Genomic DNA, 16,446 nt, shown 5'->3' on the forward strand with positions numbered 1-16,446 from the left:
AAAATAAACTATTCATAAAATAAACTCAATTATGGACATGATGCATTATTCTTCTTATACAATGCTATATTTAAATTTGCTAATCTTTTGCTAGGGTTTTCACATCCATATTCTTGAGGAAGACAGGCTTGTAATTTTTATTCCTCTAACTGAATTTTTCTGGTTTTGGCTATCAAAGTTCCATAATGGACTCAAAAAAAATTAGTGTGTTCTCTCTTTTCTATTATCTGGGAGAATTTGTGTTATTATAAAACACACCTGTAAAACCAGTTTTCTTTGTGGAAAGATTTTTATTCATTAACTTCTTTAACTGTTATAGGACTCCTCAGACTCTCTACTTCTGCTTGAGTCAGTTGCGTAAGTTATACATTTTCTAGGATCTGTTCCATTTCTTCCAAATGACCACATTTACTGCCATAAAATTGTTTGCAGTATTAGATTCACTTTTTACTTCCTTTTACAACGATATTTATGTTCCCCTTTTTTCTCCTAATATTGTTTATGTGTGCTTTCTTCTTTCTCTTTTTGGTTTGATTTTTCTGGACCAATCTTGCTAGAGTTTATTAGTATTATCAAAGAACCAACATTTGGTTTTGTTGGTCCTTTATATTGTATCTTTGATTTCTAGTTCTGCTCATACATTTTTTTATTTCCTTTCTGTCATTTTTGTTTATCCCATTATTTCCACTCTGAACTAAGTTAGACAGTACATACATTTTCAACCTTCATTTTTAATATAAACATTTAATATATTTTCTTTGCAGTACTGTTTTTATGGCTTTACACAACTTTTGATAAGCAAAATGTTATGTATTGTTCAATTAAGTATTTTAAAATTTCCATTATGATTTCATCTTGACCCATGATCAATTTAGAAGTATTTAAATTTCCAAATTTATGGGAATTTTTATCTTTCTATTAATAATTTATAATTTAATTGCATTATAATCAGAGAATATGGACTGTAAGGTACCAATTCTTAAATTAAGATTTACCGTATAGCCTAGTGGATGGTCCACTTTCTTTAAATAGTCCATGTAAGTCCCAGAACATGCATTCTCTGATTATTGAATATAGGGTTCTATGTATTTTTTAAAATTATATTAAGCTTAGTAGTGTTGTCCAAATCTTCTATTTCTTTATAAATATTTTGTCTTATTAAGAAATCCATGAACATGGACTTGTCAATTTCTCCTTGTAATTCAATTCATCTCAGAGCTGATACAGACATTTGCATTCAAAGTAGCTAATATGTACAATTATTGTGTGTCAAAGATTTTAAACATTTAAAAAATTTCAAACAAACAAGATACAGAATCAACCTAAGCATCCATCAACAGATGAAGAGATAAGGAAAATGGTATATATGTACAATGGAATGCTTGCTATTCAGCCATAAAAAAAGAATGAAATCCTGTCATTCTCAGCAACATGGATGAGCTTGAAGGACTTTATGTTAAGTGACTAAACCAGGAACAGAAAGAAAAATTCCATATGTTCTCACTCACATGTGGGAGCTAAGAAAGGTGACTGCACAAAGAAGTAGAGAGTACTTCTATGTAGTGGCTATCAGAGGTTGGGAAGGGTGCAGGGAAGGGGGATAGTAAGAGGGTGGTTAACAGATAAAAAGTTACAGCTAGATAGGAGAAATAAGATCTAGTGTTCTATAGCACTGTGGGGTGATTATACTGTATACTTTCAATCCAGCTAAAAGAGAGAATTTTGAATGTTCCCAACACAAAGAGGTTATAAGTGTTTGAGGTGATGAATATGTTGATTAACCAGATTTGATTATTACACATTAAAAAGATGTATCGAAATATAACATAGTACCCCTGTAGTGGATTGAATTATGTCCCCACAAAACTCCCTGAAGCTTGAATTGTGTCCCCCAAGTTTTATGTATTAGAAACGTAGCCCCCACTGTGACTGTTAACAGGGTGGGAAATCCTATTATGGTAATTGAAAGGTGGAGCCTTGAAGGAGTGATTAGATTGTAGGACCTTGCAGTACTGAATGGATTAAAAATGGTGGTCAGGGGCATGGTTCTGAGGGCTTTAAAAGAAGAGGAGAGTCTGTCTTTCTCTCTCTCTCTGCTCTTTCTGCTTCCACCATCTTGCAATGTGAGACCCCTGGGTCACTGTTGCCTCCACCAGATGGACTTTGGATTTCTCAGCTTCAGAAACTGTAAGCAAATAAACGACATTTTCTTTATAAATCAGCCAGTTCTATATATTCTGTTATAGCAACACAAAGCGGACTAATACAACCCTATAAATACATATTTATTGTGTGTTAATAAAAATGTTTTTAAAAATTCAATGTAGCTATGCCATTTTCTGAGATCATGGTGGTGGTGGGGGGACGGGGGGCATGAAGCCTAGAAGTTTTCCTTAATTCTTCCCTACTCAGCAACTCATTAAAAAAGTATGCTTACTGAGAATCTTCTTGTTTTATAGCACCAATGAACTATAGACTACATAACCTGCCATACTATCAGAATCATAGGTCTCTATAATTTTCTTTAAAATCTGTTTCACATGGATGAGAACCTTGAGGCTATCATGTCAAATGAAATAAGCCAATCACAAAATGACAAATACTGCACAATTCCACTTATATATCTAATATCTAAAGTAATCAAATTCATAGAAACAAAGTAGAACGGTGGTTGTCAAGGGCTGGGAGAAGAAAAAAATGGGGAGTAGTTAGTTGTTCAGTTGTTCAAGTGGTATAGAGTAATGCAAGATGGAAAAGTACTAGAAATATGTCATACAACAACATGCATATAGTTAACAACACTGTAATGAGGGTAAATTTATGTTATATGGTTTTTTAACACACACACAAACTCTTCCATGGCTGGTGAAAAAAGGTAACGGTTCACTAAACAACTGCTGACACTTCCTTTGAGACCAAATAGTAGACTGGGATTTCTACTTGTACAGCAAATAGTAAGGAAGATTTCAAAATGCGGCAGTAGTCTCTAGTAGTATAAAGACATTTCTTCTCTCTTTTCAACCAGCCAAGTTCTTGCCCATCTCTTCCACACTGTCTCATAGTTAAATGAGACAACACAGGCATCTTTGGGTCATGGCAGTAACAGGAAGACTGTGGACTTCTTCAAATTCTTTCTATTTCAAAATATCCCCTTTTCCTTTATGTTTCTCATACTCAGACCTCTAAATGTAGTTTTTATATGAAACCAGTCTGAGAACTGGTGCCAAGATGGGCATGTAAGAATCATGAAAGGAGATTGTTTAGAATAACAGGCTATCAGACCTGCTAACTCCAAATCTAGAAAAGAAGGATCTGGAACCGTAAATGTTTTAAAAAATTATTTTCCTGCTTCCCTTTATCTACCTAGCTGGCTACTATTCATCCACTGAAAAGCCATCCCTGAGAGAGACGGGTCAAGATGGCAGAATAGAGAGTCCCCAGCATCACTCTTTCCCACAAATCAACGAATTTACAACTAATAAAAATATAACATCAGCCAAGCTGGGGCCACTGGAGCTCAGGTGAAGAGGAAGAGAGACCTGTGCAACTCATGAAGGCGGGAGAAACCACAAAGAGAGAGAAAAAACTGCTCTCAGCATTTTGGGCGGTGGCTGCTTTAATGCTGGAGCACATGGAACAGGAACCAGCAGAAGCCGCAGTTGTGCCCTTTAGATGGAATTACTTGGAGGTGGAAAGGGAGAAGAGGACTTTGATGGCCCCCAGGACAGCAAGACCACTAACAGGGTTCCCATGGATGCACGCAGGAGCGAGGAGCCAGAACAGCTGAAAAAGGGGAGCCACTCAGAGGCTGGTGAGTCAGCACAAGGGACCAGCGCATGTCCTGTCCCATGGGAAGTGTTTGGAGCACGGGCAGTGGGGGAGACAGGCCCACCAGAACACTGGGGCAAAGCAAGGAAAGCCAATCCACCCCCCAATCAGCACAAGACTACTCAGAGGAGACTGGTCGGGAATGCAGAATTGCATGGGGTGCAGTTCCATGAAAAAACTCAGGCCCAGATCAGAGTTTCTACACAACCCAGGCACACTGGATCTCTGGAGAGCCGGAAGTGCCTATAAGGTCAACCATTAAGACCTGAGCTGCACAAAAAGCCTTCTCTAGGGAAACAGCAGCAAAGCAGCAATTTAGGTAAACTACACAGCAGCTCAAGTACTGATTCCCACAGGAAGTTCCCCCAGGTTAGAAGCAAGCAAAGGACAAAAACTTAGTTCCAGCCCAGGCACACCACAAATGCTTTGGGGCCCTGAGGCATGGAGCCAGGGGCAGGACCCCTGCCTACAACCACTCACACCACCAGCCCCTTGGGGCCCCACCCAGGAACCTGAGGACTGGAGCCAAGGACCGGACCCCACTCTCACATACAGGCACACCACCAATTCCTAGGGGCCCGCCCAAGGACCCGGGGTTAGCAGCCAGGGACCGGACCCCCTTCCCACAACCAGGCACACCACGCAAGCACCTCAAGGCCTGCCCAGGGACCCAGGATAAGGAGTTGAGACTGGACCCACACTCCCACAACCAGGCACACCATGCCAGCACCTTGGAGCCCACCAGGAGACCCGGGGCATGGAGAAGGGGACTGGACCCCCCCCCCCCCGAACCAGGCTCACCACACCAGCACCTCAGGGCCTGCCCAGGGACCCAGAGAAGGAGTTGGGACTGGACCCACCCTCCCAAGAGGCATGCCAGGACAGCGCATCAGGGCCCGCTCAGGGGCCCAGGCAATGTAAAAGGGGACTGGACCCCCCTCCCACAACCAGGCACACCGCGTCAGTGCCTTGGGGCCCGCCAGGGGACCCAGGACATAGAGAAGGGGACTGGACCACCCTCCCACAACCAGACACCCTGCACCAGCGCCCGGGGCCTGTCCTGGAACCCAGGGCATGGAGAAGGGGACCAGACCCACCTCCCACAACCAGGCACACCGTGCCAGCACCTCAGGGCCCATGCTGAGACCCGGGGCATGGAGCCAGGGACCGGACCTCCCTCCCACAACCAGGCACACTGTGCCAGTTCCTCAGGGCCCACCCAAGGGCACAAGGCATGGAGAAGGGGACCGAACCTCCCTCCCTCAATCAGGCATACCTCTCCAGCACCTTGGGTCCTGCCCGGGGAACTGGGGAGTGGAGAAGGGGACCAGACCCCCCTTCCACAACCAAGCACACCACACCAGCACTTCGGAGCCTGTGCTGGGACCCGGGGCATGGAGAAGGGGACAGGACCCACCTTCCACAACCAGGAACCCCAGTCTAGCACCTTGGGGCCTGCCGTGGACCCGAGGCATGGAGAAGGTGACTGAAAACCCCTCCAACAACCAGGCACACTGCGCCAGTGCCTTGGGGTGTGCCTAGGGACACAAGGACTGGACCCCCCCCATCCCACAACTAGGCACACTGTGCCAGCACCTTGGGACCCACTCAGGGACCTGGGGCATGGAACTGGGGATCGGACACTCTCCACAACCAGGCACACTGCCAGCACCACGGAGCAGGCCAAAAAAATCTCCATGTGGGTGGCCCACCACAGCCACCATGATAACCATGGCTGCCATGAAGGTGGCTAGATGCCACAACCACCATGCAGGTGGTCCACCAGCCACTGGGGTGCACTGATACAAGGAGAATCACCAGCAGAGATAAAGAGAGGAGGACGATGTCTGTCTCTACAGAATCCATTTCATAGTGACGGAAGAGACATCTGCTCTATGATAGTATTGGGGGACCTGATCACACCTCTCAGCATTGGACAGATCACTTTGGCAGCAAATCAACAGAGTAACCATTATTCTTTCAGAAGGAGAGAAGAAATCTAGGGTGATTAGAGGTGGAGGGGAGAGGAAGAGGAATGGGGTGGGATTGGACAAGGGGTATAAAGAATAATTATAATTTGTAACAATATATATGCAAGTAATATTGATTTGATCAACATATCTCAATGTTGAACCCCCAAAATATGTATAATCAGTTTTGATTTGATAAAAAAATTTTTTAAATTTTAAAAATTAAAAAGCCACCCCTGACACCTTAGGCAGAGTTGAGCACCTCTCCTAAGGCCTACCAAATACACTGTAGTATCTCACGATATCTATAACACAATTATGTATTTACCTCCCTAACTATACTGTAAATTATTAGAGGACAGGGTGCATATATTCATCATTGTATTCTTAGCATATAACATAGTGTTAGACATTTTCAACAAATGTTTTTTGAACCAAACCAACAATTGTAAAGTATCTACTAGGTTAGAAACACATTTTAAGATGATATAATGACTATCAGTAAAGAAAGGTATATCAGCATCATCTCAGGAGCTTTTAAAAAAATACATGTTCCAGTCTGATGCATCTCAGTGATGAAAATCTCTCTGTGGTTCTGAGATTTCTCTGAAATAAGTATGTTTTTCAAATCAGATTTCAAACAAGGGTTGGCAGCTATATAAATAAAGAAGGTTTATGCAAAAACAAACAAACAAACAAACAAAAAACACATTGTTGGGCCCAGTGAAAGAGAACCAGCACCTCCATGACCTCCTGTATTGGATGAGAATACCACCATGGCTGGAAAGTGGTTGTTGAGTTGATATCTGTAGAAAGAGAACTCTGACTGAAGTGGGTCAGAGATAGGAGGGAAAGGATATTTTGAGAAGGGAATGACATATTTGAAGATGCTGAGGTGTTAAAAACCAGTCACACTGGGAGAACTCCAAGTGATTCAATTTTACTGAAATGAATATTTGTAAGAAAATGGCTAGAAAAAATCTAGAAAGGTGTGTAAAGAGTAAGAACCTGAAAGACCTAGTAGGACAATGCTAAAAAACTTTAACTTTTTCATAAAAACTGTGAAGCACTATTGGAGAAAGTAGTGGAAAATAGACTTCCTTTATATACAAAGATTACTCTGAACACTATGAGAATGGATTGAAGTGAGAAGAGAATGGACACAAGGGGACTAGCTTAGAGACTATTGAAATAAGCCAGGAAAAGAGTACTAAGAGCCTGAATCAAGCCAGTTCGAACAGAGAAGAAAACAGATTTGAAGAAAATAGATACATTATAGAAATGGAAATCATAATTAGTTACTAACTAGATGTGAGAGCTGAATAAGAAAGGTGTGTAAGCTCCTGGCTTTAGCAGATATGTGAATAGTGGTACCACTTATGATTATGGGGAATAAAGCAGAAAAAGCAGGTTTAGGGTTGGGACCAATGGACTGTTTTGAGAAAAACGCTAACTCAGTGTTGAAACATTCTGAGTTTGAGATGGCTGTAGGACATCCAGAGATGGAAGACTTGCATAAATGGGTTTGTAGCTGAGAGAGACCTAGACTGCAGATGAGATTTGGGGTCATAAGCACAGAAATGGTAATTTAACCCACAAAAGATGAAATCATTCAGACAAGTGTTAGTGAGGAGAGAGTCAGTGACACACCCTAAAGAAACAAAGGCAAACTGAAGAAGAGAATCCTGAAAAATGGGTGAGTGGCTAGAGAGGTAAGAGGGAAATCAGAAAAAATACGGTGTTAGAAAGGAAGGCATGGTCTACTGTCAAAAGCCACAGAGGGGTAAGAAAAGAAACCAACGGGAAGTCCCTCACTGCATTTGAAAACTAGAAAGCCAACAGTATTTTAGAATGAAAGTTTCAGTGGGGAGGCTGGGGTAGAAGCATGGGCTGAAGAATGAATGGGCTGAGGCAAGCATGGTGAGAGTCTGTGTGTGCATGTGCACACGTGCACGCATCTGTGTAGGTAATAAAGAAAGTGGGGGCTGGGGTGGAATATAAGGGTTGAGAATGGAGAGACTGGAGCACATTGATATAATAAGGGGGAAAAGTTTCTAGACATAAGGAAGCTGAAGACATAAGGAAGGAAGCGTTGGTGATGACAAAGAGTGAGGTCCACGAATAGGAAGGAGAGATAGCATACAAGGCACTCACTCAGGAGAGGAGAAGGGAAGGCTTTTCTCTTGGTACTTCAGGAAAGGATGATGCGACATCATGACATCTATGTGATCGTTTTCATCCATGGTTCCTGGCTCATGCTACTCTCTGACCTCCTGCTCTCCTTTCACCTGCTCCTTTTTCTTCCCAATGCAGCAAATGCTCTGATCTATTTTAGCTGATCATAAGTCATAAGACCCCCATTTCAGCAGGAGTTCTGCCACATGCCCAGGAGGAAGGAATGCTGCACAGAGAGGCCAAGAAGAATCTGAACAACTGGGCCTTGCTGGGTTTCCCCACTTCGTCTTAAATCATACCCTTTTTATCCAATCATATTTCTGCACAGTTGTCCATGCTTCAATCATGAATATGTAATGAAGCTTACAGAAAACCCCATAAAAGCACAGGGTTTGGAGAGCTTCTAGATAGCTGAACACATGGAAGATCCTGGAGGGTGGCTCCAAGGAAGGGCACACAGGCTCTGCACCCCCTCCACCATACCTTGTCCTACGCATCTCTTCACCTGTATCCTTTGTTAACATCCTTTATGATAAACCAGTAAACTTAAGTACATGCTCCTCTGAGTTCTATGAGCCAACTGAGCAAACTAATCGAACCCAAGGAAGGAGGTGTGGGAACCCTGATTCACTGGTCAGTAAGAAGTTCCAGAGGACTGGACTTCCAGCTGGCTTAAGAAGTGGGGGCAGTCTCAGGGAGCCTCACACTGTGGGACCTGACACATCTCCAAGTAGATAGTGGCATCAAATTGGAGGACTCCCCACTGGTGTCCGCTGAAGAACTGCTGGCTTGCTTGCTAGTGGAAAGAAATCCCCAAACATGTGGTCACAGAAATCAGTCTTCTAGGCTGATGATTGTGCTGTGAGACAGCAGAGGAAAAACACTCACTTTGGTTTTTTTCATATATATTCAGATGAGAACAAAGGGAAATAAGGCACCAGGTGGTACAATATGAACTTGAAGAGTTATTTCCTGATTTAAAAAATGTTTCTCTGTAGAATTGAAGGCAAGATGGTATTCTGAGAGTGTTGAAAGAGGCTGGCAGGGTCTGAGAGACAGTTTACTCACAGAAGAGTCAGAACATGGTGGTAATGAGGAAGGCATGCAGAAAGTCAGCAAGGCAACACCAGGCACAGTGCCACTGGAGCCCACCCAAGTCACATGCTCATCAGCCCAAAGGTCAGAGAAGATGAATGAATGACTGTTCCAAGGTTGGGGTTTCACAGGGTGGGTAGAATTAAAGGTCCATAGAAATTATTTTTAAAATGACAAAAGAACAAGAAAGTATTAATAGGTAGGTTAGGGAAGGAAGTCATACTACAATAAATAAAAAAGTCAAAGAACTAAAGATCCTGATGAAGTCAAAGAGCAGGTACACTGGGAGTAATGGTGAAAGAGGTGGAACAACAGAAAGTAGCTCTCAAGGGAGCAGAGTTCAAGATTTCAGGGGTGAAAGTGACTGAAGGTCAAAGTCATTAGCACTGAAGAGGTCTAGGAACTCTACATCTAGTGTATTAGTTCTTTTTTTTTTTTTTTTCCTATAGTTCTTTCACAGAGACTTGAAGTCATCCAGGATCAAAAATGTACTAGGGAGAGAAAGGTGGTGAGTGATTATGAAGTCAGAAGAGGACAGACAGATGCCAGAGTGGTATTGGGATGTATCCGAACAGCACAAGCCTTAGAAGAGATCATTTTCACTTGCAGGCTGAAGAGTATTTGCTTAGACTAGTAAATCCTGTGGTTACATGGAAGGCGAGAATGGGCAGCCTCCACCTGAGAGAGATCAAGAGAAGATGGTTTACTCAGGGAGGAGCAAGGCTTCAACTAAGGCAAAGTGGGGAAAGCATTCACTGCAGGCTTGCTCGCAGCGGAGTGCAGCTCCAGACGACACTGTGGAAGTGCTGGCAGGAAAGGCACCAAGTGGCAGGAGGGAAGCATGGAGCAGCCTCTTCTGACTTCTTCCTAATACAAGGCACTTCTCTAGGCTAACATTCTTCAGTGAGAAGGCATATAGGGAGAAGAGCCTAGCACCAACAACGATGGAGGGAGGGCTGACTTTAAACAGCCTTCAGCTGCAGTGTTCAACAGGCAGTTGGGGATTCTAAAGCTTAGGACACAAATCACAAGGGTTTTACTGACTCGTGTACTTGAGATAATTTAAGTTACAAATGCCTTACGTTAAAAAAAAAGTGTCTCAATTACAATTAAAAAGAATTCCTCCACTTAGATCAATTTGATAAAACTAATGAGGGAACTCAAATGTAGTTTAGCACATCCAATGACTATAATTACAACAAATACATAAAAATTAAAGACCACACTGGGTTTAGAGAAGGATGGAAGTGAGGCAGCTATGGCCACAGAAGGCGAGCACGAGTGATATTGTGATGGAACTGTTCCACTGGTCTGTATCCAGATTGTGGTGGAGATTACATGAATGTACATGTGATAAAATGGCAAGGAACTAAACATACCCACAAATAAGTGCATGTAAAACTGGTGAAACCTGGACTATATCAATGTCAGTTTCCTAGTTATGATACTGTACTCTACTTAAACAATACTTACCATTGGGAGAAACTAGGTGAGGGGTATATTACATTTCTCTGTATTATTTCTTATAACTGCATATAAATCTATAATTATCGAAATAGAAGTTTTAAAAATATTAAAGGCAACAAATCAAGGTGTATGAGTGGATAACACTGTGTCCAAAACTCATGGTAACACTAGAGAATTAGTCTCTCTAGCTCAGTGATTCTTGACCAGAGATTTGGAGGGGGCAAGGAGGCACCTGAGTGTTAGAATTACTGCCCACACTCCCATTCCCTGAATATACACCCATATGAGAGATGTTGACATGGTGAGCCACAGGTCTCAGAGGAAGTCTGTCATATCTTCAAGTGTGTTGCAACTGAAGAAAAATGGAAAACTACTCTTCTAGCTACTTATCTTCACAAATACTTCTAACTGGCAAGGAAAGAGGCATGTAAGAGAAACACTTAATAAATAAATAACAAACATGAAACATTTTAAGAAACTGCTTCTCACTGATTTGCCCATAATTAGCCAATACACTCTTCATGAAAATGTATTTGGTCAACATGAAGAAAAATATTCTGGGGCCAGCCTGTGGCTCACTTGCGAGAGTGCAGTGCTGATAAAACCAAGGCCATGGGCCGGCCCGTGGCTCACTCGGGAGAGTGCGGTGCTGATAACACCAAGGCCCCGGGTTCGGATCCCATATACGGATGGCCGGTTCGCTCACTGGCTGAGCGTGGTGCTGACAACACCAAGCCAAGGGTTAAGATCCCCTTACCGGTCATCTTAAAAAAAAAAAAAAAAAAAAAAAAAAAAAAAAAACCAAGGCCATGGGTTCAGATCCCTGTATAGGGATGGCCGGTTAGCTCACTTGGGAGAGTGTGGTGCTGACAATACCAAGTCAAGTGTTAAGATCCCCTTACTGGTCATCTTTAAAAAAAAGGGCCGAGCCCGTGGCGCACTTGGTAGAGTGCTGCGCTGGGAGCGCAGCGACGCTCCCGCCGCGGGTTCGGATCCTATATAGGACTGACCGGTTCACTCACTGGCTGGGTGCCGGTCACGAAAAAAACGACAAAAAAAAAAAAAAAAAAAAAAAAAAAAGAAAAAAGAAAAAAAATAAATTAAAAAAAAAAAAAAGAAAAGAAAAATATTCTGTTCATATAAACATAAAAATATGAATTTTTTTCCAGTAATTTACGAATTTTCAGTGGTATGTCTAGTCCCTAAACATCACACCTATAATCAAGGAATACAATGTATATAAAAGTATACCCTCTGTGGCCTGGAACAGAGTGAAATTACTCAGCCTATACAGGGTCTTTGGCACAGAAGTACCACACCCTAGTCAACTAGGGGAAAGAACGAGGAACAAACAGAAACCAGAATCTGATCAATTCAATTTTTTTTTATAGTCCATACTAACGAGTAGCCCTAAAGAGAAAATCTATGTTTAGCCCACTAAAATCAAACTTCAGGAAACATGTTGGAGTAGGAAGGCAGCCTAATTTAATATGCGAATGAGCTGTGTCAATCAGAACAAAAAATAAATCACTTCATCATGAACATGCTTAAAATCCCTAGTATTATAATTGTTTACAAATTTAATGTGTGTGTGTACACCACAATCTAAATGTCCAACCACAAGGAAATTGTTATGTAAAAGAACGGTCTATCCAAAACCACTGTTAAAGCCATTAAAAAATTGTTTATGATTTTTAAAAAGTTTACAATGTATAGCTAACTAGGAAAAAAGGTATATGTACAAGATTCTATTTTTGAATTTTAAAGAATATATATATGTATTTATCCAGAAAAAATACCCAAACATAAACCCAAAAGTTATTGTTTTTATATCATGAGGTTTTTTCTTTCACACTGTTCTATGTTTTATAAGTTTTCCACAGTGAATACATAATACTTTTGTAATGGGATTGCAGGGGGGAGGAGGACCGACCAAACTACACCAATAAATATTTTAAGCAAGATGTACAAAAGCCATGGAATAATATAAAGAGGAAATATATTATATATATAATACGACTACAACTATTTTAAGGATAAGAAAAATTAAACGTAAGAAAAGAAAAAATATTTGGTGGAAATAGGCCAAAATAATGGTGGCTATGTTTGAAGGATAAAATAACTATGGGTTATTATTTTTTCCTTCTACTATTCTATGCCTTGAAAATTTTCTTTAAAGAATTTATACTATGTAAATAGGAAAAAAATTTCTGTACTTACCAATCCTGATCCCAAACCCTCCCTTTCACAGCACCCTGCCTCCTAAAACAAACTAAAAAACACACATGCACACAAACCCACAAGTACTTACATGGGCTTACATCTCTGTATCTGTTTCGATTTCTGTTTTCTGGAAACTTGGCCACTCTATGAGGATAGTCATGGGACTCATTTCGAATTTCCTTAAAATAATAAAAATATATTTTAATAATCTCTCTTATATTTTAAACAGCAAAACATTTTCACAGCTGTTATAAAATACCATTTATTCAGTACTTATGATACACCAAATTCTGTGCAAAGTACACTGTCTACATCATCTTATTTAATCCTCACATTGTATTCCACTATGGAAGAAATTCTTTAAGGGATGACTGTACTAAGCACTCAGCTACTTGGTGTATCCGGTATGGCCAGGTTTGATAACATTATTCCAAGAATTCAGATAAAAACAGAAACATAACAAAAACAAAAACAACAAAAATGTGCCTTAACAGCAAAACTTAAATTGGGCTTTTGCTCATGCTACTACATATGAGAAAAAGCACTGTAATAGGCACCAGAATGTGGTGTTATTACAGCAAGGTCAAGCGTTCAGATCCCCTTACCAGTCTGCCACCAAAAAACAAAACAACAACAAAAAAAACCCAGTTACGTAGCAGATAGTTTTATAAATTAAGCATAAATAAGTTAGCCAATTCATTTCTTGATGAATGCCCTTACTCTCTTGCCTACCAACACCCCACGAGCCCTAGGACAGGTAATTTTCTTGTTCGTATCTTTATTACCCTTTGGGCCTAGTGCCAAAACTCTTCAGTGAACAGTCAAAATATTCTCTGTATATATTTTGTTAAACTTTCACCTAATTTCAAAGAACACAAGCTCAATTATTAGTTCCTAATAAGCTTTTTTTCTGGGGGAGAGGAGAGAAGAGACAAAATCTTATGAAACAAAAAATAGAGATTTCAGAATAATTTGGGGGTGTATATAGGATGTCTACACACTACAATTACACCATAAAACCAAGAAACATAAATTGAGGGTTAACCTGTTACAAGTTTCTAACCTGAATTTTTCTGGAAGTGAGTGAAATGGTCAGAATACTTTTGCAAGATAAAACACTATTAGCCTGGAAAACTAATTGACTTAATAGCATTTATTGATTTTTGCATTTATCAGTAACACCTGCTCTGTGCTAAAAAATAGGTACCAGCAACTGACGGATTGACTTAACTGTGGAAAATGGGTATATATTTTTAACAGAAGTATTAAAGAAGGGCTATAGTACTGGAGGGCGTCCTATCCCCCCCCACCAAAAGTCAATATTTTTCCTGTGCACTAGTAATGACCAGTAGATTTTTTAAAAAATCCCACTTACAATAGCAACACTATAAGATTCCTCTGAATAGCATACCTTTACGAAGAAAAGTACAAAATAAATTAAAATATCATGAATTACAACACAAATGGAGAGAATAAATGTGTAACTTTCCAGTAAGACCTGCTAACCCAAGGTTTCTCAACCTCAGCATTATTCATGTTTTGTGCTGGATAACTCTTTGTGGTGACCACTGTCTTGTACATTGCAGGATGTTTAGCAGCAGCATTCCAGCCTCTACCCATTGTATGTCAGAGGCACCCCTCCCCCCAGCTATGATAGCCAAAAATCTCCCCAGAACTACCAAATGTCCCTGAACAGCAAAACCTATCATAAACATACCCCTACCAGCACCTAGTTAAGAATCACAGTTCTAATCTAATGCCAAACCAAACCCTTTAATTAAAGCTGAATTTACTTATTTATCTTCAGCATGTTTGAGACCAAGCATCCCTGGCTGCTACAGGAGTACAGCAGACAGGTATAGTTAAGAAACTGCCTTATTTTGAGCAGGGGGAAACAACAACACAGCACTTAGTAGCCATATTTAAGTATGAATCCTGCTTTACAGCTAAATTTAAATGGCAAGGATCTTTGTTTTTAAGTATGATTTACCAAAACTTTTAAATACAATTTGTTTTTAATATGATTTTTAGTCAAAAAAGCAAGGAATAGCCGACCCCGTGGCGCACTTGGGAGAGTGCGGCGCTGGGAGCGCAGCAGTGCTCCCGCCGCGGGTTCGGATCCCATATAAGGATGGCCGTTGAGCTCGCGGTGCGGCCGGTCACAAAAAGATAAAAAAAAAAAAGCAAATAATAATTGAGTCACTAGTTATTTCTTTTCAGCCACAATAATCCTAAATATAGGTAACTCATGCACAAATATACCTTTCGGTTATTTATAACGTTGAAAGGCTAGATAGAAATAACCTAAATGTCCAATGACAGAGAAAAGATTGGTTGAATAAATCATGGTATATCCAACTGAATATTATGCAGTTATTTAGAAATAAGCCTTTATATCATGTTAGCAGTAGTATAATCTCACAAAGCCTCTTGGAAAGATAATATATGCATAAACAAATGAATAACAAATCAGTAAATAGAACAGAGCAATGATTTGCAATTTGGCAGAAAAATCCATTTAGCTCCTTAGCTGTTATTTAAAATTTATATACACATGTGGATTGCTGACTGCCCACCTCCTTTTCCAAAGAAGCCTTATTTTTGACACATTATGAAATGATCCACTCTAACCAACGGTCTTACAGCTTATCTCCAGGCCCAAAATTCTAACTTTAAATTCTGAACATCTCTACTTTCAACATATCTATTTTCTATTATTTTACCTCTGAATATTTTTATATACATAACATTCACTCCCTCTTGAAATTTGTTTTGATATATGGCTAAGTAAGGAGCTAAACTGACTCTACTATAGAAACGATTTGTGGGACTCAAATAACACTGGGCTGAAACACAAGGATGACTTTTTGTTGTTATTCATCCAACTACTCTTCATTTCATAAGCAATAACTGTGTCTAAATGGTACTATTTAAGAATTTATAGATTCTCAGAAGTCTCAAGACTTATGATTAAGAAATTTCAAAAATGTACTTCATATAAAGTCATCACCTTAATTTCAGTTTTTCATTGCAACAAACCAGTGAAATAACTCCTTCACGAAGGACACAGAACACAGAAGGTTTTCTTTAAGCAGACAGTCACAGAATCCTCAAAACAACTTGGTTATAGGATGGTCTTTAAAGAAACTGATCCAGGAAGGTCTATCTCATAAGTGTTGTTTCTTTCTCACTAGAAGGTGAAAGCATTAAAAAAAGTAATGCTCAGCTCAGTACCAAAGACATAAGCACGTCTCCCCTATGACCCAGCAATTACACTCCTGTGTACTTCCACCAAAAAAAAGAATGCACAAGTCCACCAAAAAAGACACATGTTTATATCAGATTTATTTATAATACCAAAACCTGAAGAAAAGAGAAACCCAAATGTGTATGAACATAGATAAATTGTATAAAAGTCACACAGTGAAATATTACACAGCAATGAAAAAGAAACAATCCAGGGCTGGCTGGTAGCTCTCTTGGGAGAGCATGGTACTGGTAACACCAAGGTAAGAGTTTGGAACCCTTACCAGCAAGCCAGCCCCCGCAAAAGTTAAAAAAAAAAAGAAAGAAAGAAAAAAGAACAATCCTACTGCTACATGCAGCCAGAGGGGTTTCACAGACACACTACAGAAGAAAAGAAGCCAGACACAAAAGAACACATTTGATATTTCTATTTATATGAACA

General features: G+C 40.3%; 1 protein-coding gene and 1 non-coding gene across 3 annotated transcripts in view; both read right to left on the bottom strand.

Annotated features, from left to right (window-relative positions):
• The window catches only part of PTPN2 (protein tyrosine phosphatase non-receptor type 2), a 91,616-nt gene that overhangs the window by 57,522 nt on the left and 17,648 nt on the right, over positions 1-16,446 (bottom strand). For both annotated transcript variants that reach the window (XM_063077119.1, XM_063077118.1), the window contains exon 2: positions 12,847-12,937. In XM_063077119.1, coding sequence (XP_062933189.1) covers positions 12,847-12,937 — 91 coding nt within the window. The remainder of the gene's footprint in view (positions 1-12,846; positions 12,938-16,446) is intronic.
• Positions 14,567-14,699, bottom strand: LOC134362312 (small nucleolar RNA SNORA63). Its single transcript, XR_010021588.1, has one exon. It is a non-coding gene; the product is annotated as a small nucleolar RNA SNORA63 (small nucleolar RNA).

The sequence above is a fragment of the Cynocephalus volans genome, chromosome 13 (assembly GCF_027409185.1).
Source record: "Cynocephalus volans isolate mCynVol1 chromosome 13, mCynVol1.pri, whole genome shotgun sequence".
Classification (NCBI taxonomy): Eukaryota; Metazoa; Chordata; class Mammalia; order Dermoptera; family Cynocephalidae; genus Cynocephalus; species Cynocephalus volans.